The sequence below is a fragment of the Elephantulus edwardii genome, unplaced genomic scaffold (genome assembly GCF_000299155.1).
Source record: "Elephantulus edwardii isolate Elephantulus edwardi_28Jun2011 unplaced genomic scaffold, EleEdw1.0 scaffold00024, whole genome shotgun sequence".
Taxonomy (NCBI): domain Eukaryota; kingdom Metazoa; phylum Chordata; class Mammalia; order Macroscelidea; family Macroscelididae; genus Elephantulus; species Elephantulus edwardii.
This window is the reverse complement of record NW_006399774.1, coordinates 3519582-3542846: the sequence shown is the minus strand read 5'-3', so window position 1 is coordinate 3542846 and position 23265 is coordinate 3519582. Positions and strand designations below refer to the sequence as shown.

General features: G+C 42.7%; 1 protein-coding gene across 1 annotated transcript in view; it reads left to right on the top strand.

Annotated features, from left to right (window-relative positions):
* The window catches only part of SYNE1 (spectrin repeat containing, nuclear envelope 1), a 644155-nt gene that overhangs the window by 278088 nt on the left and 342802 nt on the right, over positions 1-23265 (top strand). Inside the window, exons 64-72 of the mRNA XM_006882743.1 lie at positions 6030-6347; positions 8885-9040; positions 9173-9343; positions 11191-11517; positions 15210-15362; positions 16745-16912; positions 18716-18892; positions 19844-19990; positions 21491-21616. Coding sequence (XP_006882805.1) covers positions 6030-6347; positions 8885-9040; positions 9173-9343; positions 11191-11517; positions 15210-15362; positions 16745-16912; positions 18716-18892; positions 19844-19990; positions 21491-21616 — 1743 coding nt within the window. The remainder of the gene's footprint in view (positions 1-6029; positions 6348-8884; positions 9041-9172; positions 9344-11190; positions 11518-15209; positions 15363-16744; positions 16913-18715; positions 18893-19843; positions 19991-21490; positions 21617-23265) is intronic.

Below are 23265 nucleotides of genomic sequence, written 5' to 3'. Positions count from 1 at the left end.
TTATTAAAAAAAAAAAAAAAAGACAGACCATAGTTGCGGACACTGCATCCAGTCATCTCATGGAGGGTCTCCTTCCGTGACTCTCCACCTTTTCAAGAACGAGGCCCCTTTGTTTCCAGAGACTAGCAGGTCCTGTTAACATGGTCAAAGTATGAAAAGCAAAGATACCACCATTCTTGCTTCCTTTTTTTTAAAAAAAAAATAATATTATTAAACTGCAAGTTCAGAGGTGCACAATTCAAATCCACCAGATGCTTTGCTCGAGAAGGAGGAACAATGTCCTCCTGTACCAGTCAGATCTGATTTGACGGGACACACAAAAAATAATGAAATTAAAAAAAAATATTATTAATTTCAATGAAAATTTACAGAGACTTTGGATTTCCATTCATTCATTGTTGCACTTTTCTCCCTGCCCTCCTGTCCCCCCAATACACTTTCCTCTTTGAAAAGTAAAAGAAAAATTCTTTCATTGCTTTACAATCTCCCCTCCCCACCCCCACCCCCCCACAGGGCCACTCCACTATGCAGCCTTCGCTCTGGACTCCTGTCATGACAAAATATCTAATAACATATCCCTTTTAAACGGTTTTCTCCCTCATCTGTTTCAATATAATACATTATTGAACCCATCTTTCTCAGTCTCCCCCCAACCCCGAGATCAGTCCTATTTTATAGCAGTGGAACTATCCACTATTTGTCCTTTTGTGACTGAGATATTTCACTCAGCATAATGCCCTCCAGGGTCACCTATTTTGAATAATATTGCATGAGTTCCTTGTTTTTCAATGCCGCGTAGTATTCCATTGTGTGAATATACCACAGCTTCTCTATCCATTCATTTGTTGATGGGCACTTGGGTTGTTTCCAACCCCTTGCTATTGTGAACAAAGCCACGATGAACATGGGTGTGCATCATTCTTGCTTCTAAGGAGCACCCTGGTTGCACTTCTTCCAAGTCTTTGGACAATGCGTGGTATCTTCAAAATTGTCTACCAGAACCTCCACTCAACAGCATCAATTATTCGTCCATCTTCCTTACTCATTGATCAGCTCTCAGATGCATGTGAAGTAATTAAAAATACTATGGATTGCATCAAGTGTTCCTGTAAAGTGACATCTTGCTCTTTATTACTTAAGGAGGTGTTTATAGTAGCAGATTTGCCCCATGAAATACATCATTGGATTTCTTTTTAAATTTTATTTTATTATTTTTTCTGTGTGTACCAAATCAGATCTGACTGGTACAGGAGGAGATTGTCCCTCCTTCTCCAACAGAGCATCTGGTGGATTCTAACCGTGTACCTCTGGGATTGCAGTGCAGCTTCTTGCCATTAGGCCACCAGCGCTCCCTTACATCATTGGATTTCTTCACTGCTTAGTCCACTGTGGGTATTGATTGTGGAGTCAAGGAAAATGAAATCCTTGACAAAATCAGGCTTTTCCCCACCTGTCATGATGACACTAGAAGCAGGTCACAGCAGCAGGTGCTGTTAAGTTGTGATGTTTCTCAGAGTCCCACTGATGGCAGCATCTTGGCTGTGAGATGGAACTAATTCATATGTGTCAGTCCTGATGGGATTGGCTCAGGATTGGGTCAGATGGACCTAAAGGACAGTTGTTGTTGTTAGGTGCCATTGAGTCAAGCATAGCGACCCTATGAACAATAGATCTGAACCCTGTCCTGTCCTGTGCCGTCCTCACACTTCCTAATACACTAGAGGCCATTGTGACAGTCACTGTGTCAATCCGTCTGGGTGAAGGTCTTTCTCTCCTTCACCAACCCTCTGCCTTTCCAAGCATGTTGTTTATTTCTAAGGAATAGACCCTCCTGGCAACATGCCCGAAGTATGTGAGGTGAAGCTTTATCATCTTTGCCTCTGAAGATCACTCTGGCTGCACCTTTTCCAATATCTTTGTTTGTTCCTCTGGCAGTCCATAAGATGTTCAGTATTCTTCTCCAATATCACAGCTCAAAGGATTCATTGTTCAGCTCTCAGATGCATAACAAGTGATGGGAAAGACCATGGCCTGAATAACATTAGTCCTCAAACTGACACCATTACTTCTTAATTATTCGGAGAAGTAGAAAAAACCATTTTATGCCATTGCCGTCATTGACAGACACAATTTCTGATTATTTGGGTTAGAACTTAGGGAGTTCTGTGTAGTGGAGGGAGTATAAAAGGTTGAGTGAGATCAAAACATATGGACCCTCTTTCTCTCTGGGATGGGATATTCCACAACTTTAAGACAGAGCCTATCTTCACTGGTTCACTTTTCCCCTTACCACTTTGTTTTGAGAATTAAATGAAATAGGAGAAGATTTTTGGAAATCTTATTAAAATATATAATCTACTCATAAGGTTACTATATAGTAAAGCTAAAAAGGTCACAATTCCCTTATCTTGTTTGACTGTTTCATCCATTTGTCTTAAAATAGCAGGATCCTGGCGTGCCAGGCTTAGCTGATGTAATTTCTTTTCCTAGAGTGGACTTTGTTTTCTCTAAATAACCCCTCTCAGCACTTCCCTTCAGGCATTCTTGGCAGCAAACACCGAATACTCCAGACTTCTGTGCAGGAACCTGGCCAGAGAGTTCCATGTCTCCAGCAGATGTTTCTCCTGTTCTGGCCTGAAAAAGAAGGTTAGCTTAAGTCAGTGTCCAGGGGGCCCAGACCTAATCGACCTCTGCTCCTTAGATATACTTTTTACAAGTCAATACAAATGTAATGAAAAAGCAGAAGATGTGTGTGCTTGAGGAAAAAGAGTGGGCAATCGCGAGGCTCCAGCTGCAGGAGGCAGTACCGTGTGCCTGGTACTGCACAGCCCGGCCAGCAGACGGCCTGTGCTCACAGATGAATCCACACCAACTAAAGGCTTCATCTGAGTTCTAGAACGTGCTTGTGTAGACATGCAGAACATATTTTATATTTACAATAATTAACTTCAATATAGGCTAAACAAGGATTTACCTAATATTTGTTTGTTGTTGTTATGTTCCGTCGAGTTGCTTGCGACTCATAGCGACACTGTGTACAACAGCCCTAAACCCTGCTCTGTCCTGTGCCAATAGCACCGTCTCTGACACACCCATCCCGATTACCCCAGTCACTGAATCAATCCACCTCATATAAGGATGACTTTTTTTTACTTTTTAAAAAATTTTATTCTGATTTATTGACAAAGTTTGAATACATTGTTTTTCACAAGATCCTTCCCATTTCCTTCACCTCATCTGCCCATCGAATTATGCAGCCCTGTGATTGACACCCTACCCCTCCCACCCATCCACACCCCTCTAGTTCTTCCCCCTTCCATGTTCATTCTATGAAGGATGACTTTTTTAAAAAATTCTTTTTTGTTTTTATTGGTTTGCTTGCAAAGTTTGTATACATTGTGTTTTCACACATTCATATTGTGTTCCATACAGTAATTTTTTTTTGTTTTTATCTTATTAATTTTAATGAATGTTTACAGAGATTTTGGATTTCCATTCATTCATTGTTGCATTTTTCTCTCGAGGGATGACTTTTATAACTCCTAAAACTGTTGTTATAAAATATGAAAAGGCTATAGTAAAAAGGCAAATAGACTAAGACCAAGGTTATCATACTCTTGTCTAGCGCCCAGTGCTTGTTTTCAAATAAAGTTTTATTGGAACCAAGCAATGCCCATTCCTTTCTGCACTGTCTAGGCTGCTCTGGTGCTCTGTCAGCAGAGGTGGTTGGTTGCAGTAAAGGCCTAAGGGCCCCAAAAGCCTAAAACAGCCGTCATCTGTCTGGTCTTTTACAGAAAAAGGTTTTCTAATCTCTGAATTAGGAGAAGAGATAATCAAATTAAAATTACAACTAAGAAGGACTAAGAATTTTGGAATAAGCCTTTGGCATCTGCGATCATTTTGATTAATATTTTGCCATGTATATTGCTCTTCTGTTAACTCATGCATGCTCATTGAGTCTTTGGAAGAATCTGATGTATAAAAAAATATATCTGCTATTATGTACTGTATGAGATGACTATTTTTATATCTCAAAAATACTTGTTGTTGTGTGCCATTGAGTTGAAACTAACCCACAGCTGACCCTCCATTGGGTTTTCAGAAGCAGTTAATCATGTGGGAGGATGATGCCTGTCTTTTCCCTGTGCAACAGCTGGTGGATTTGAACCACTTACCTTTGTATTGCCAGCATAATTCCTTTCCACTAGCCCACCACAGCTCTCTACGTAAATGTTATCAATTTCAGTGTCTTGACTTGCTATTATGGACTGCTTTTTTTCCCATTCAATATGTTGATACTTTTAATATTTTTGGTAGGATATGACTAAATTCTTTATAACCAGATAATCAGAATAAGCAAGAGCTGCCTTTTTTTTTTTTTTGTAACCCAAATATATAATATAGTTTTTCTAGCAACTTAAGAGACAGATTTTTTTTCTTTCTTTCTCTGAAAAATTGATGATGCTTCTTGAGCCTTGGTTAATCCTTAATCTGTGGGGTAAAAGGTTGGAGTCTGTGCTGTGCTGTAGCCTTGTAGGCTCTGGTGGCAGATGTGATGACAATTAAGCATCCCAGTGTCAGCACCTTTTGGAGCCTGTGCCCTGTGGCCTCCAGGACCAACTTTTCCTTCAGGGTCACCATCTTCCCTCAAGAATAGCCTTGACTAACAGTTCCTCCTTAGTAGAAAGAGACCTCACTGTTCAGTCCCTGGTGTAGCCTTGAATCTATTCAATGTCAAAGTCAGGAAAGCAGGAGACTAGTGAGATGAGGACCCACTACGCTGATGCTGCTTATGTGCTTACTCACTTACTCACTCACTCATTCATTCACTCACTCATTCACTGACTCATTCATTCACTCATTCATTCATTCACTCACTCATTCATTCACTCACTCATTCATCCACTCACTCATTCATCCACTCACTCATTCATCCACTCACTCATTCATTCATTCACTCACTCACTCATTCATTCATTCACTCACTCATTCACTGACTCATTCATTCACTCATTCATTAATTCATTCATTCACTCATTCATTCATTCATTCATTCACTCATTCATTCACACACTCATTCATTCACTCACTCATTCATTCATTCATTCATTCATTCATTCACTCATTCACTCATTCATTCATTCACTCACTCACTCATTCATTCATTCACGCACTCATTCATTCACGCACTCATTCACTCACTCATTCATTCATTCACTCGCTCACTCACTCATTCATTCATTCATTCACTCACTCATTCGTTCATTCATTCACTCATTCATTCACTCACTCACTCATTCATTCACTCACTCATTCACTCACTCACTCATTCATTCACTCACTCACTCATTCATTCACTCACTCATTCATTCACTCAGTCACTCATTCACTCACTCATTCATTCACTCATTCAGTCACTCATTCATTCACTCATTCATTCACTCATTCACTCACTCACTCATTCATTCACTCACTCATTCATTCACTCATTCATTCACTCACTCACTCACTCACTCACTCATTCACCCACTCATTCATTCATTCATTCACTCACTCCTATTGAATTGGAACTGATTCATAGCTGATTTTTAGTGGGTGTTCAGATGCTGTAAATCACATGGATGGAGACTGTCCCATCTATCTCATGAGGAATGGTTGGTAGATTCAAACCACCTGCCTTAGCTTTGGCAGCGCAGCTCTTACCCACTAGGCCACCAGAGCTCCCTTGTGCACAATAACCTTTTGATCATAAATCTTTTTTGTCTACATTTAAGTAATCAAATTTCAAAAATTATTTCTAAAATGATTGAGAACAGTATTGAAGTAGTGTGTATGAATAATTTTAGTTGGAAACGCTTCAGGATCTTTCTCCTGACTTAAGGGGCAACATTCAGGGTTGGGTCCACTTTCCGTGTAACCTTTCCTACTGATTTGCAGTCCAGGCTGGAGCTGTTGGCCTGGACAAGGCATGGTGACGTTTTCAGGAGAGAAGTGGAGATGTGGCGTGACACTCTCACCTGTCCCCGCAGGAGCTCCAGGTGCACTGTGCAGAGGGCCAGGCCTTGCTGAATGCTGTGCTGCACACCCGAGAGGAGGTCATCCCCTCTGGCATCCCACAGACCGAGGACCGGGCGCTGGAGTCCCTGCGCCAGGACTGGCAGGCGTACCAGCAGAGGCTGTCGGAGACCCGGACCCAGTTCAATAACATCGTGAGCAAACTGAGGCTCATGGAGCAGAAGTTTGAGCAGGTCGATGAGTGGCTGACAGCGATGGAGGAGAAAGTGAGTGTGAAGGCTGTGTCCCAGTCCACCCGGGCCGCCAAGGAGATGCAGTTACACCAGATGAAGGTACATTTTCTCAAGACAATTGCTGCCTCTCATTGTCCGTTTCACTAAAATACTTAGAACTTTTTGTTCAAGGCTTAGAGTTCACGAAATCTCTCTGGTACCTAGAAATTTAGCATAAGTAGCAATAGAAGTTTTTAAGCAGTGCTACATCCCTGTACTTTCTAGAACCCTAAATTAGCTTTTGATACTGTTGTTGTTGTTGTTATGTGCTGTCAAGTCGCCTGTGACTCATAGCGACCCTATGTACAACAGCCCTAAACCTTGCTCTATCCTGTGCCAATCTCATTGCCTCTGACACACCCATCCCGATTACCCCAGTCACTGAATCAATCCACCTCATAGAGGGTCTTCCTCTCCTGTGCTGTCCCTCCACTCTCCCCAGCATGATGTCCCTCTCCAAGGACCTGTCTCTCCTTACAACATGTCCAAAGTATATCAGACAAAGCTTCAGAATCCTTGCCTCCAAGGAGCAGCCTGGTTTAACCCTCTCTAGGATGAAGTGTTTGGTATCACAGATGTCCATAAAGCTAGAGATATGAGCTATCAGATCAAGGGCTGGACAAGGAAAGATATGTGTTGAAGGGAGTGGGTGGGAGTGGATAGGGATGCTGGTGGATGATGGAGAGGGAAATAAATGGGTCAAAACACTTGTGCCAAGGGCAGGGACAACACTGAAACTAATGGTTAATTCCACAATTAGAGTAAGTATCTTTGATCTGCTTTTTCTGTAAAATGCTTGTCTGTCAGATATCTCTAAATCTGAGCATTCAGATTAAGACAGACTAGGAAGAAGGCTTGGCCATCCACTTCCAAAATAGCAGGCCTCTGAAAACCTTATGTACAGTTTTTGATATAGTATAGTTTAATGGGACTATTTTCTATTCTTTGCATATCCCCTTTCTGCACTTCTAACTGATGTGTAAGGATTATTATTTTGGTCATTTAAATTCTTAGATATTAAATCTTGATAAGAAATTTCTCTAATGTAGTATCTTTCGATGATACCTTACAGCTATTGTTATCATTTTCTTTCTGCGAGTCCAGTGCATACGACCTAAATAAAGCTTTGTTGTTGTTGTTATGTGCTGACGAGTGAAGTAAGAGTCTACAGTAGTGACTGTGTTCAACACATCTGAGTCCTGTCCTATCCTGTCCCACCCTCACAATTTCTGACATACTCAAGTCCATTGCCACAGTCACAAAATCAAAAAATAAAGCTTAAGCCTTTGAAATTTTTTTTTCTGGGATGTCAGGGAGATTTCTCTTTTATTTTGCAAGCATGCCAATACACTTATTGAAGTCAATGGACTGAGGTGGTTTTCTCCATGTCCGTTAACACTGACTACAGTAGAACTGAAGATTTAAAAAGATACACTGCATTTTAAGTATTTTCCAAACTGAGGTGTTTTCTCTCTCTCTCTCTCTCACCCCAAACAGAAACGTACCACTTCTATCAAGTTGTTGTGGTCCAGCTTTCTGTAAAGAGTTGTTGTTGTTATGTGCCGTCGAGTCGCCTGCGACTCATAGCGACCCTACTATGTACAACAGCCCTAAACTGCGCTCTGTCCTGTGCCAATAACACTGTCTCTGACACTCCCAACCCAATTATCCCAGTCACTGAATCAATCCACCTCATAGAGGGCCTTCCTCTCCTGCGCCGTCGTCCCTCCACCCTCCCAAGCATGATGTCCCTCTCCAAGAACCGGTCTCTCCTCACGACATGTCCAAAGTATGTTAGACGGAGCCTCAGAATCCTTGCCTCCAAGGAGCCACCCGGTTTAACCCTTTCCAGGACAAATCTGTTTGTTTTCCTAGCAGACCAGTCCATGGTATTCTCAATACTCTTCTCCAGCACCACAGCTCAAAGGCATCAATTCTCCTTCTATCCTCCTTGGTCGAGTATATACTATATAATTTGAAACTATGTCTCAGAATAAAAATTTTCTAGACTGCCACATTCAAGGTCATTGCTGTGGAGTTGGACCTGCCTCGTAGCTTGACCCTCCAGTGAATCCAAGGTTATAAATATCAATGGAGATTGCTTATCTCTCTCTTTCTCTCTCATAATTATTAGTGGATTTGAACCACCAGATAGACAGCCTTTGGGTTACCAGCACAAGCCCATACACCGCCAGAGTGCCCATTGCCCATTTCTTTTTTTTTTCCTGTTAAAACTAGGTAATCTCAATATCTCTCTCTCTCTCTTTTTCTCTCTCTCTCTTTCTCTCTCTCTCACACACACACACTCACACCCACACACATGTATTAGTCTTATGTAGTCTCTGTGTAGTGCAAAATGTTAATGCATTCAGTTGCTAACCAAATGTTCTTAGTTTACATTTACCCAAAGGTGCCTTGGAAGAAAGACCTGGTATACCCTTCTGAAAAAAAAACAAAAACAAAAAACAAACCAAAAAAACCCCCACAAAACAAAAACTTCTCCACAGTCCAAGGTCTCGACATCAGCTGGTTGGCTGGGCCTGGTTTTTCAAGAATGCCTCCAGGTGACTCTGTACCTGCATCTGCTTCCTTTTCAGAAGTGGCATGAAGAAATCGCAGCGCACAGGGATGAAGTGGAGGAGGTGGGGGCCCGGGCGCAGGAGATCCTGGACGAGAGCCACGTGAGCAGCAGAATGGGCTGCCAGGCCACCCAGCTCATGTCCAGATACCAGGCCCTCCTGCTCCAGGCACTGGTGAGTGACCCCGGCAGTCACCATGCCTCCTGGCAAAGAGCTGTGTGTGTCAGCAAAGACATGGGTCTCTCACTCGTACTTCACTCGTTGTTGTTTTTTATGTTTTGTTTTGTTTTTTAATTTCCTTCAAAGGAACAAATAAAATTCCTGGAGGAAGAGATCCAGAGTTTGGAGGAATCCGAATCATCCCTCAGTGCCTACACTGACTGGTACAGCTCCACGCATAAAAACTTCAAAAACGTGGCCACAAAAATTGACAAAGTAGACAAAGTTGTGATGGGGAAGAAAACGAAGATGCTGGAGGTAGGTTTGTTCCCTTCCTACACATCCTTACAAAGTCTCCTGTCCCCACACCTGTCCATTCTCCTTCACATGCATGTTCATCACAGACTGACAGGAGGTATTCTTCTTGTCTCTTTTAACACCATGCACTAACTTCTGAGTTCTTGAAGGCCAAAGATGATTTTTGTTTATTTGTGATGTCATGTTCACTGGGATGGCTTCCATATATATGACTGCTCATGAAACTTTTAATTCAATTACAGTTTTATTTTTTTTATTTCAAAGTAGTGTATTTTTTAATTGCTATTTTAATGAAAGTTTATAAAGAACTTGTGTTTCCAATGCTTCACTCACTGTTGCACATTTTCCTCCTTGCTCTCCCTCGCCCTACATCGCTTTTTTCTTTGGGAAAAAAAATTCTGTCATTTTTACACAGGTACTCTCCCCCACCCCCACCCCTGGCCACCCCAGAGCACTTTGCTATGCAGCTCTTATTCTGGACTCTTGTCTGCCAATAATACGTAATTATATATTCCTTTTATACAGTTCTCTCCTTCGTCTGTTTCATTGTCATGTACATTATTTATCCTCTCTTTTCTTAGTTTTCCTTCAACCCCTCTGCCAGTCCTATAAGAGTGGCATTATGCCATATTTGTCTTTTTATGACTGAAATATTTTGCTCAGCATAATGTCCTTCAGGGTAACCCATTTTGTATAATATTTGATGAGTTCTTTGTTTCTCAATGCAACATAGTATTCCTTTGTGTGACTATACCACAGCTTCTCTATCCATTCGTTTGTTGACGGGCACTTGGGTTGTTTCCACCTCTTTGCTATTGTGAACAAAGCAGCACTATACATGAGTGCGCATCAGTCTGATATTTTAACAGAAACTTTCATAACTCATTTCCATTGGGTAGGGATCCGCTCGCCGCTGACCCTCCAGTCAGTTTCCGAGGCTGTACGTCACATGGGAGGAGATGATCATCTCTCTGTCTCTCAGAGCTCCTGGCAGATTCGAACCCCCAGAGCGACTTGAGGACTCTGGGTTTGCAGCTCAACCCTCTCCGTATTATGTCACCAGATTCACTATTATGAGTTTAAAAAACCTGTCAAATTCATGTCCTAGCACCTCCTCCAAGAAGTGTAGCTTAGATCTTTAGGAACACTGCTAAAGATGAGAGAAACATCTTTTGCCTTTTTAAAGCCCTGATTTGGAAATGATAGTGTGATCAAGGATGATTAAAACCTGTATTTAAAAGCCAAATCTTTTGCTGCTGAATCAGTTCTAATTCATGAGAAGCCTGTGTGTTTCAGAGTCCAATTTAATAGCATTTTCTTGGCCATAATCTTTAGAGAAGCAGGTAGAAGGAAAGGAACATTAATTCCTGATTTTGGCAGGATAAATCTGGCAGGAGCATCAAACCTTAAAGATGCAATAGGTAGATTTGCAAACAAGATTGAGAAGTTGTTGGAGTTTTTCTAATTTATTTTTTCATTTTATTTGTGTGTGTGTGTGTGTATGTGTGTGTGTGTGTATCATCAATTTGGATCTGATTGGTACAGGAGGAGATTGCCCCTCCTTGTCCAGCAGAACATCTGGTGGATTCAAACCATATACCTCTGGGATTGCTGTGCAGCCTCTTGCCACTAGGCCACCAGAGCTTCCTTGAAGTTGGTTTTTATTAAAGAAGGGATTAAGAGTACCATTTTCTTTGCATATAATGCATGTAAATAATAACATGCTCTCATACAACAATAACAGAAGCTAATGGAGGAGAGGGTTGAAGGTTTGCACGAACTATATGATTTGTATGCTTTTACTAAGTGGTAACTCTAATTTGTTTCATATGCACTCACTTCTTCAGACTTTGCTCAAGGACATGGAGAAAGGCCACAGTTTGCTGAAGTCAGCCAGAGAGAAAGCAGAGAGGGCCCTGAGGTTCTTGGAGGAGGGCGAGGCAGAAGCATTGAGGAGAGTGATCCAGGATCACGTGGAGCGGCTGAAGGAACTGACCAGCAGTGTCCGGAAAGAGCACATGGCCCTGGAGAAAGGCCTTCACTTGGCCAAGGAATTCACAGACAAATATAAGGCACAAGCTCAGTGGCTGGCAGAATACCAGGAGATCCTCCACGCTCCCGAGGAAGCCAAGATGGAACTGTATGAGAAAAAAGCCCAGTTATCCAAGTACAAGGTAGTGTGTTCTGACCTGCTCATGGGCGTATGTGGGTGTCGGGTGGGGATACCTGGGAGTGGAGACAATTCTGGGTGTGTGTCACCACAGCAGCTGCTGCTGAAAACTCTTGGTCAATCTGCTGGTGGTGAATGATGTTGTCTCCTAGGAATGTAGATTATTTAGCTAGATACATTCCCTCTGTATTATCGTTTTATGCTGGTGTCATATTAAGGCGCCCTGGTGGCCTGGTGGTAAGGAGTTGCACTACCAACACAAAGACAAGTAGTTCAAATCCACCCTCAGCTCCATGAGGAATTTCTTCCCCTGTCATTTACAGCCTCTGAAAACCTGCTGGAGGATCAGCTATGAGTCAGTTCCGATTCTCAGTCAATGAGCAGCAACAACACTTATTTGGCTCCTATTCAAAGATATCAATGAATGGAGCTCTTCTCTGACAGTGTGATCCAGATACACAATTCCTCCCATTAAATATGCTTAGCTGCATGGTCTTGTGTCTTTAAATTTACTTACCTGCCAAGAGAAACTTACTTTCCCTTTGAGGTTTATAGGATATAACTTAAGTTGAACTAAAAAATAAATGCCTTTTTTCTGGAAGGCCCAAAGTCCTTTTTAACAAATGTAGCTAAATACCTTATAAATTAATTTTCAAAAGAATAGCCAGACAGATCTGCTTGATATGCCAGTGAACCAAATCTGTTGTCGCCAATCAGTTCCAACTCTTGGCTGACCCTCCAGTGAACGTAAACCACCTCTGAGACTGTAAATCTTTATTTTCTTTTGTTTTATTTGTGTGTGTGTGTGTGTGTGTGTGTACCGTCAAATGAGATCTCACTGGTACAGGAGAAGATTACCCCTTCTTCTCCAGCAGAGCATCTGGTGGATTCGAACCACATATCTCTGGGATTGCAGTGCAGCTTCTTGTCAGTAGGCCATCAGAGCTCCCCGAGACTGTAAATCTTAATGAGAAGAGACTACCTATCTTTCTCCTGCAGAGCCAGTCATGGATTAGAACTACTGGCCTTTGGGTTAGTGAGCATTTGCTACCAGGCTCCTTGAGGGGTGGTGTACAAGCTCTAAAAAGCCATTTGCCTCAGAATGCACCCCAACTCAGGGTAACCCGTATGTATCAGAGCATAAATGTGCTTCTGGTGTTTTTCTGGTCTCCTTTAGTGATAGATTGCCAGGCCTGTCTTCTGATACACTTCTGGGGATCTATGCACCAACTTCTGACCTCTGGGTGTGCAATGAATGTGCTAACCATTTCCACTGCCCAGGGACTTCATACATCATCTTGCAGCTTTGCGTATGTTCCAATTTTTCAATCATCTATGCTAACCTATGGAATAATTTCTGAATTAAATTTGATCTCAGAATAACATATCAATTATAAGAATTATAGGGAGCTCTGGTGGCCTAGTGGCAAGAAGCTGCACTGCAATCTGAGAGGTGGTGGTGGTGGTTGTTATTAAGTGCCCTCGAGTCGCAGGCGACTCATAGTGACCCATAAAGGAGAGTCCTTGACTCTTGGATGTCTCTCAACCTCTCTCCAGGTTCATAGGGTTTCCCGAGGCAAGCTATTACAGAAGTGGATGCCACTCCTCCTTCCACGCTTGTTTTAATCGGGGAGCTCCACCCCACTCTCTGTCCGCATTGGGTAATCCCAGAGGTACATGGTTCAAATCCACCAGATGCTCTGCTGCAGAAGGAGGGCAATCTCCTCCTGTACCAGTCAGATCTGATTTGAAGGTACACACAAAAAAAATTATTTTAAAAAGATTTTTTTTTTAAAAAAAGGAAAAAAAAGAATTATAGTGTGAAGAGAGCTCTGGTAGCCTAGTGGCTGGAAGCTGCACTACAATCCCAGAGGGGTGCGGTTCATATCCACCTGATGCTCTGTTGGAGAAGGAAGAACAATCTCCTCCTCTTCCTATATCAGTCAGATCTAATTTGATGGTACACACACACACAAATAATAAAATAAATTTTAAAAGAATTATAGTGTGGCTTACCTCAAAGCTTTTTCTAAGAGACAAAGTGTCTGTCTCTTCCTGTTTAAACTTTAGTGCCAAGTCAGACAGCTTGTAGGGGCCAGGAAAGAGCCAAGGCCTTTACTTCCCCACCTCTGGTCCGCCCTAAACTGCACTCTTAATATTTAAAGAACCTGCTAGTGGGGAGCTCTGGTGGCCTAATCGCAAGAAGCTGCACTGCAATCCCAGAGATATGTGGTTCGAATCCACCAGATGCTCTGCGGGAGAAGGAGGGGCCATCTCCTCCTGTACCAGTCAGGTCCTATTTGACGGTACACACACACACACAAAATAATAATTTTTTTTTAATAAAAGAACCTGTTAGCCTGGCACAAAGTTGCAATTGTAATTTGTCTCCCAACTTCATCTCCAGCTTTAACTAATTTAATATACTCAAACCCAAAATGTGAGGGTCTGGCTCCCACCAAAATGCTTCCTCTGCTGGGTGGGGCCTGAACTAGGAGGAGGATCTCTGTCCAAGGTCAGCAGGAAGTAGCCTGACTTCGCAACCATCAAATTCCCTCAAGAATCAGGGCTGAAGCCCTCTTGGGGGGAATGTGAAGGGATAGAATTGCTACCTGGTAGGTCCCCATCTCTCTCCCTCTCACTCCCATAGTAGAGGACTAAAAACAGTTTTCTCTGAGGAAATCGGAAGGGAAGTCAAGTTCAAATGCATCAAGGTGAAGAAGCACCTTCCTTCGGAATGCAGGGAAGCCCTCATGAGTGTGTGAAGTTTGATGGTGGTGGTAGTTGCCAAAGAGTCAGCTCTATTTCATGTGTGTCTCTGTCTCTATGTACCTATATATGTGTTTTTAAACAATTGTATCATTCCGGGTTCGACACCATCCTCATCACCTTTGGTGTGTTTGGACTCCTCTTCTAAAACTGTTCGCCAATGGTCCATCAGGCTTTCACTGACAGATTTTCAAAAACAATCACCAGGCCTTTGTTCCTGGTCTACCTTAGTCTGGAAGCTCTGTGGTAATCTGCCTGCCAGGGAAAGGTGGAATCTGAAATAGCAGCTGGCAAGGCTTCCAACATTACAGCAGCGTGCAAACCACCCCAGGGCGACAGCCTGGTAGGATAGGTGGGTGGTGGGTGTTCAGTTTACGGAATTACCTTCTTTCCTTCTCTCTCCGTGTCAAAGGACCAATTGAGGTGCCGCTCTTCTTTGAAATTCTAAACTCTACAAACACCAGCAACTCATTCGTTGATCTTTTCACTTATAAAATATCTAAGATGTTTATTTGCCATGGGCCAGGTCTTGGAGATGCATGGGTGTGTGGATCTAGTCACCTTTTTATTTTAACTTTTAAAACTGTGATTTGAGTGAATGTTCATACTACATATTGTTTTCGTTTTCAATCAATTATTCATGCTTTGTTCCATAACATCGGTTCCAATATACACAGAGTTCTTGTCATCCATTCATTCCACATGATCTTGTCCTTCATCCGTCTTGATTGGCGTTTATTGCCTAGTAACTAATTTTCTGCTTCCCCAGCCCCTTTCCTCCTGGACAATCATATCAGAATAATTCTTTCTGTATGTAAACCTTCCTTTATCTTCTTGATGCAATGGTCCTGTATAGTGTGTGTTTGTTCTTTTGTGACCTGAGTGCCGAGATGACCTGGGTCTTTTTCTTCCTCTGTGTAATTCAAGTCACTGCAGCAAATGGTGCTTTCCCATGAGCCCTCAGTCACCTCGGTGCGGGAGAAAGGCGACGCCCTTCTGGAACTCGTGCAGGACGAGACTCTGAAAGACCAGCTGGAGAGACTGCAGGCTGACTACCAGGACCTGTGCAGGGCAGGAAAGGTGAGGCGGTCAGCCCTGAGGGCAGAGCTGTTCATTTGTTTACCAAAAAATGGGCCCCTACCTCCTTTCTCTTTACCAGTGCTTGCAAGAGAGCCTCTGGTAACCTCCACAGCAGAGAGTTGCTCTACCAACCCAAAGGCAGCTGGTTTGAAACCAGGAGCTGCTCTGATGGAGAAGATAGGCACCCTCCTCCTGGAGAATTGATAGCCTCTGAAAACCTGTATGCTCAGCTATGAGTCTGTTCTGACTTGGTGACAATGAGTTCTTTTGTATTTTTTTAATGGACCCTCTCCCCCTTTACTCAGATGGACATTTTTTAAAACTTTTTTTTGCTTGTATACAAAATTCATGTACATTATGTTTCATACAGTCTTCCATTTAGTGTCTTTCTTACAATCATTCCAATTCATTGTGTTTCATAAAATTAATCACCATTGAGCTATGTCCATGACCCTGTCTTTTCAGATCCCGTCTGTGTTTTCCATTTCTTTTACCCCCTTCCCTTCATCCACCAAATTGTGCAACACTGTGATTTCCCCCTTGCCCATCCTCACCCCTCTGCTCCCAGCCTTTCCCATCTTGAGTCCCCGTACACGTTTTACTAATTACCCTTGTATTTTTTTTATTTTAAAAAGTCTTTGTGTTTCTTTTTTAAAAAAATTAATTTTAATGTAAGTTTACAGAGACTTTGGATTCCCAGTCATTCATTCTTGCACTTTCTCCCTCCCTACCCTGCTCCCCCCAATTCACTCTTCTCCTTGAAAAGTAAAAGAAAAACTCTTTTCATTGGTATGCAACCCTTCCCCCAAGTCCACTCCACTCTGCGGCCTTCACTCTGGACTTCTGTAAAGACAAGAATACCCATTCATATGTCCCTTTTAAACAGTTCTCTCCCTCATCCGTTTCAATGCAATATACATCATTCCTCCCCTCCTTTTCTGTCTTCACTGTTGTAAAATGAGACTGACATCAGGGTTGAGGGAAGACAGAAAAGGAGCGGAGGAATGATGTATATCCTTCTATTTTTATAATGATGTTCAGACAAGGAGCTCTGGTGGCCTAGTGGCAAGAAGCTGCGCTGCAATCCTAGAGGTGTGTGGTTCAAGTCCACCAGGTGCTCTGCTGGAGAAGGAGGGGCAATCTCCTCCTGTACCAGTCAGATCCAATTTGACGGCACACACAAAAATTATAATAAAATAATAATGAAAAATATTTTAAGTGGCAGGGAATGACTTAGATTTCTAATGTTTCCTGTTCCTCATCATTTTCTGATGTAAGTATCTCTGCATGTGCTGTGGGTTATTCCAGACATTTTTGCATTGAAAGCCGTGGTGGGAGGGTATTTGTCTGGAAGTCACCGCTGATGGGCCCTCCTCCCGCAGGAGCACGTCTCCAGCCTTGAGAACAAAGTCCGAGACCACGAAGACTACAATGGGGAGCTGCAGGAGGTGGAAAAGTGGCTGTTACAGATGTCTGGCCGGCTGGTGGCCCCTGACCTGGTGGAGACAAGCAGCTTGGAGACAGTGACCCAGCAGCTGGCCCACCACAAGGTACCACTCATCTCACCAGGGACTTCTGGTTACTGTCGAGCCAGCCTTGGCTCCTGTAGACTTTGTTCACAACAGAACCCACGGTGTGTGGTCTTGTGCCGTTTTCACAATCATCACGGCCATGTGTATTTTGAATCTGTCCTTCCATCCAGGGAGGATTCATTCTTGGATTTGTATCAGACACTGTTTTGAAATGATGCGTGGAATTTTTAGGAGCTAAGTGTCAGAAGTAATGTGTTCCACTGAAACCTGTCCATCATGGGCAGCCCTGCTGCTACTTAGAATACCGGTGTTGTATCTTCCAGCATCATTGCAACACACAAGCCGCTACAGCACAACACGCAGGCAGATGGACAGTAGGGTTATACATGATCATCGTTAGGTTCTCCTGACACAAGACACGTGCACAGAGTAGAACTCCTTAGGCCTTTAAGAAGCAGATCTCCAGGCCTGTGCTTCAGGTTACCCCTAGGTGGGTTCGAAAGGCCAACCTCATGGCTAGTAGCCAAGATCCTCATGTTTGTGCTATCAGGGACACCAGAAATATAAGTTACATAAGGATACATAAATATCAAAATTATCCATTACCTTTTAGATTATTAAATGGTAATTAAATTATAATTATATTATCTTGGTTATAAATTATAACAGAATTGAGATTTAAAGAGCTCAAGATGTATGTTACTACTATTGTTGATTGCCTTCGAGTTAAGCATGACTCATAGCGACCCTCTGACCAAAGACCTGAAGGCCCTCTACAACAATTGACATTTATCAAAGTTCAAGAGTTTTCTGGAAGCATGCTGTTTAGGAAGTGGATGCCACTCCTGCTTCCAAAGAAAATATATAGGCTTGCTTTTCTCTGATAATACCATCATAGAATAGGAATTGCTGTAGCTGTGATCAATCCTGGGTGTACACCAGTCTTGAAGATTACATCGTCATTCTCCATGTCATTTAATCCCTTAAACTCATTCATTCCATGATAGCGCCATCTGTGCCCTGAGAACACCCAGTTGCTTGCTTTTAATTTTTCACTTCCTGATCTGCAATAGAGACAGGCTGAAAAACTCTTATAAAAATTAGAAAGTTATTGAACAGTGAAATCGTCTATCTTAAACACTCTTTTTGATGATGAGGGTTGCTATGAGTTTTAGAATGAAAGAGGGGCTTCTGAGAGCCTGGTCTTTGTCTTATTTTCTTTCCTTTTAATAAAATTTTTATTAAATTTTATTAATTTTAATGAACATTTACAGAGATATTGGATTTCCATTCATTCATTGTTGCACTATTTTCTCTACCCCATCCCAGTTCGTTCCTCTTTTTTTTCCCCCCTTGAAACTCTGTTTTAATTGTCCTATTGCCACAGTGCTTGTCAAAGCCAGTTCTGATTAATCTCCTTTGTCAGTGTGTCCTTTGCCATTCCCTATCACTCCTCCCTGAGAGAGACTTCACCCTGATTCATAAGGAAAAGGGGATGGTGTACTCTCTTAGCTACTTCCTGCTGAAAAGGGATGCTGTAGGTTTCAGGGTGAAGATCTTCTCTCACTACTCTAAAGGGCCCCTTTGGCAGTAGGAAATACGTAGACTATTGTGGAGATTGATTTTGGAATTTATCAGTTGTGCTTAGCCACACATGTTCATATCCTTGAAGATGAATCATGGAACTGTTGCAGCCTAGAAGACACAAATTTAACTAACAAGTTAAAAGTACATGAGTCAAAAGCTAAAAGCAATAATATTCCAAGTAGAGGTTCTAACAGTGGCACAAATCAAGTTAAAGAGTTTGTCTCATTTTCTTAGGCAATGATGGAAGAAATCGCTGGCTTTGAAGACCGATTGAATAACCTTAAAGCCAAAGGTGACAGTCTGATCGGACAGTGTGCAGACCACCTGCAAGCGAAACTGAAGCAGAGTGTCCATGGTCACCTGCAGGGCACCAAGGACAGCTACTCCGCGATCTGCAGTACAGCTCAGAGGGTGAGCACCCCACTTTGTGGAAAGATGGCTTCTTGTTGAAGAAGCCTCTGGAATCCAGAGACATTCAAAAGAGACTTGAGGCTTGCATCTTTGCGAACATGTTTGCATCCTGACAAATAGAGGAGGAGAGACCTCACAATGTCAATGTGAACATAAAAGGCTGTGTCCAGTCGAAGGATTTACCAAGTTCTGAATTGTCAGCGTTCAATTGTACCCAACCCCTTGATCCCATGAACTGATGGCAGAACTGAGTGAAATTCACAGGTGGTTCTGTTTTCATTTGCACACCAGGAATAGTTCCTTTTAATTTGTCATCTATTTCCCAACATCAAAATTAAGTTTATTCTGTTATTTTCACAAAATTATTTCCTTATTTAATTCTGTGAATCCTGGGCTCTAATTTTGCATTTTCATATATTCATATAGAAACTGAGGATTTGTTATGTTAATGAGCAGAATTAGGCAAGGTCTGGTGGCCTAGTGGCAAGAAGCTGCACTGCAATCCCAGAGGTGAGCGGTTCGAATCCACCAGATGCTCTGCTGGAGAAGGAGGGACAGTCTCCTCCTGTACCTGTCAGATCCAATTTGATGGTACACACACTAATAATAAGAAGAAGAATAAGAATAAGAATAAGAAAATGAGCATAATTAGTGCACACAGAACAAAGCTCAGCATAGCCAGTGTATCACCCCATCTCACGTCTTCCTCTGCTTTATAAGCATGATGTCCTTCTCCAAACCTAGTTTCTTTCAAGGGTGATGTACGTAAGATGATGTCACATTGTCCTGGTCCCTAAGGAGCATTTTGGCTGCAGTGCTTCCAAGAAGAACCTCTGGCAATCCATGGAGTGTGTGTGGGAAGGGACCGCTTCAGTGCCTGGGTCCGGGACCCATTGTTCTCTTAGGAGATGTGAGGAGCTCTGACAAGCTGCCGTGATTGCTTGGTCGTAGGTGTACCAGAGTCTGGAGCATGAGCTGAAGAAGCATGTGAGCCGACAGGACACCCTGCAGCAGTGCCAGGCCTGGCTGTCTGCAGTCCAGCCCGACTTAAAGCCGAGCCCTCAGCCCCCGCTGAGCCGGGCCGAAGCCGTGAAGCAGGTATGAGATTCCCCACAGTTACGTTAAACCTGTGCTTCCTGCAGAAATGCCCCAGCTGGAGCCACATCACTTGAGAAGCAGCTGCTTCCCCTCGTGATCTAGCCCCTTATCTTTTTCCTTTTACATTTCTGACATTTACCACTACCAGATATTGGAAGACATATGTTTGTGCATTTATTTACTGAACTGTCTCATAAGACATGAAGCTCAAGTGAGGCTCTTGTTTTGTAAGTTATTTTCTATGTGAAACCTACAGTGGAGGCTGCAGAGACTTGGAGCATCTTCAGAGAAGCATGTGTCCCTCACCTTTGTATTAGTGATCCACCTGGGCATGCCTGTCCAGGGCATGCAAGTTCAAGTACAGCTCTCTATGAACTTGGTGTAGAGAAGAGGCCTCAGCCATCTGGTTGCATATGGCTATAGATTGACTGTAGCAGTTTCTTCCTCTATTCTGGGACCTGGTGGCTCAGTATCTAGGAAGCTGCACTGCTAATGCAAAGATGGTTCCTCTCTGCCAAGTTCAAATCCCCCAGTGACTCTGCAAAAAAAGACTAGGCAATCTCCCATGTCATTCATAGCCTTAGAAATTCAAGGAAGGGTCACTTATGAGTTGGTTCAGACTCAAGAGCAGTGGGCTGTTTTTGAGATGTTTAGTTGCAATGAGAAGTAGATGGTGAACATAGGAACGTCTACCTGGAGCTTTGAGTTCATTCCTAAGCCACGTGCATCTGGCCCTTGCCACAGTGGTTAAAGTTCTGACTGTTGTTGTTATGTGCCATCGAGTCGCTTGTGACTCATACCTACCCTGTGTACAACAACCCTAAAACCTGCTCTATTGCTTACCAATTTTATTGTCTCCAACATGCCCATCCTCTTTACCCCAGTGACCAAATTAAACCACCTCTTCGAGGGTCCTCCCCTCCTGTGCTGTCCCTCCACCCTCTCAAGCATGACATCCCTCTCCAAGGTCTAGACCCTTCTTGCAACATGTCCAAAGTATGTCAGACGAAGCTTCAGAATCTTTGCCTCCAAGGAACAGCCTGGTTTCACCCTCTCGAGGACAAACTTGCTTGTTCTCCTAGCAGTCCATGTTCTATTCAAGATTCTTCTCCAGCACCACAGCTCAAAGGCATTTATTCTCCTTCTATTATCCCTAGTCACTGTCCAACTCTCTGATGCATAGCAAGCAATGGCAAAGACCATGGCCTGTATCAGATGCACCTTAGTCTCCAGTGTGACATTGTTGCTCCTCAGTACTTTGGAGAAGTCTCTGACAGCAGACTTTCCCAATGCAATTTGTCTTTAATTTCCTGGCTGCTGGTACCAAGAGTGTTGATTATAGAGCCAAGCAAATTGAAGCTGTCAACAATCTCAATTTCTTCACCATCTAGGGTCAGAATAGTTTTTTTGAAATACTAACAAAAATATTTCAATTGTCTGTGCCTTTTCCACCCTGCTGCATATTGCGCCTCTCTTACCCCGATGCTTGGGTCTTTGCAGGTCAAACACTTCCGGGCTTTGCAGGAGCAGGCGCGCACCTACTTAGATCTCCTTTGCTCCATGTGTGACTTTTCCAACTCCTCGGTGAAAGCCACAGCGAAAGACATCCAGCAAACAGAGCAAATGGTACAGGGGATTGGGAATCTTATTGACTATTGCTATTTTACTGTGCTGTCTGGGATGAAAATGATGTGTGAGGTCGAAAGATATTATTCCCTTGGGTTATTCATTTTATTTTATTTTTATTTTATTTATTTATATTTTATACTGGGTTACTTACAAAGTTCATTTACATTGTTTTCACACTAGATCTTTCCTTCCTATTTCCTTTACCCACACCTCCCTCCACCCGTTTCCTTTACCACCATCCTCCCCCCAGCACATCCTCATTCCTCTGCCCCCCGTTTCCCCCGCCTTAGATCCTCATACACATTCTACAATAATGGTCTTATACAGTATTTGTCCTTATGGGACTGAGTTAGTTCACTCAGCATAATGCTCTCCAGTCCCTCCCACATTAGGTAGTGATGTACAAAATCATTGCTCCTGCATGCTGCATAGCATTCCATTGTGTGAATGTACCATTTAATTATTGTTGGATATTTGGGCTGTTTCCATGTTCTTGCAATGGCAAATAATGCTGTTATGAACACTGGTGTACAGGTCTCCGGATGGTCAATAGACATATGAAGAAATGCTCAAAATCACTGAAGATAAGGGAGATGTAAATCAAAACCACAGTGAGATACCATCTCACTGCAGTAACAGTGGCAAAGTTTAACAGAACAGCAAATAATAAATGTTGGAGAGGATGTGGTGAGATAGGGACGCTTATACATTGTTGGTGGGATTGTACAATGGTACAACCACTTTGGAAGGCAATTTGGTGGTTCCTCAAAAAGCTGACCATAGAAATTCATATGCCCCAGCTATTCCACTGTTTGGAATATATCTCAGGTTATTCTTACTTTAATGATCCTATAGTGGTTGTACTCAATAAGTATTTGAATGTCAGCTGACTCAGAAAATGTGAACATAAGTTTATATCGGTACACTGAATTGCTAAATATTCAGGATCATTCAGCAGCATTCCACTGTAGAAACTTCTGTCTTCTTTCATTGTCCTCAATTATCATTCTCTCTTCCTTGTTTCTGATGTTTCTATGTGTTGTTTTTCTTCTTTGCATTTGCCATTCCCCACCCCCCCACCCCCGGTAGATTATATGTAATATAGCAGGAGTTTTTGACACTTGGCTTAAATCAAAATTGACAGACAAAATGCCTATTAATAATCCATTTGTCATTGAGCAAGACCTTACTAACTTATTGGTCATTTATGGTAATGTTACAGTCTGGTTGCTTAAGAAGGTTCTGAAGCTGTGCCTGGACCTGGTGGGGAAAGGGTTTTCTGTCTGTGTTATTGTTTGTTGCCTTCGACCCACGTCCAACTTATAAGATAAGAGATAGAAAGCTTACCCGCTCCTGCCTGGTCCTTACAGTATCAGCTGTGGCTGTACTAGCCAGATTATGCCCAAACTGTTAATCACTCGGTTGGTGATAAAAAGAACCCAGGGAGCTCTGGTGGCCTAGTGGCAAGAAGCTGCACTGCAATTCCAGAGGTACATGGTTCAAACCCACCAGATACCCTGCTGGAGAAGGAGGGGCAATCTCCTCCTGTACCAGTCAGATCTGATTTGACGGTACACACACACAAAATAATAAAAAGAAAAAGAAAAAAAAACCAGTATTTACCCCATAGAGACCCACTGAAAGCC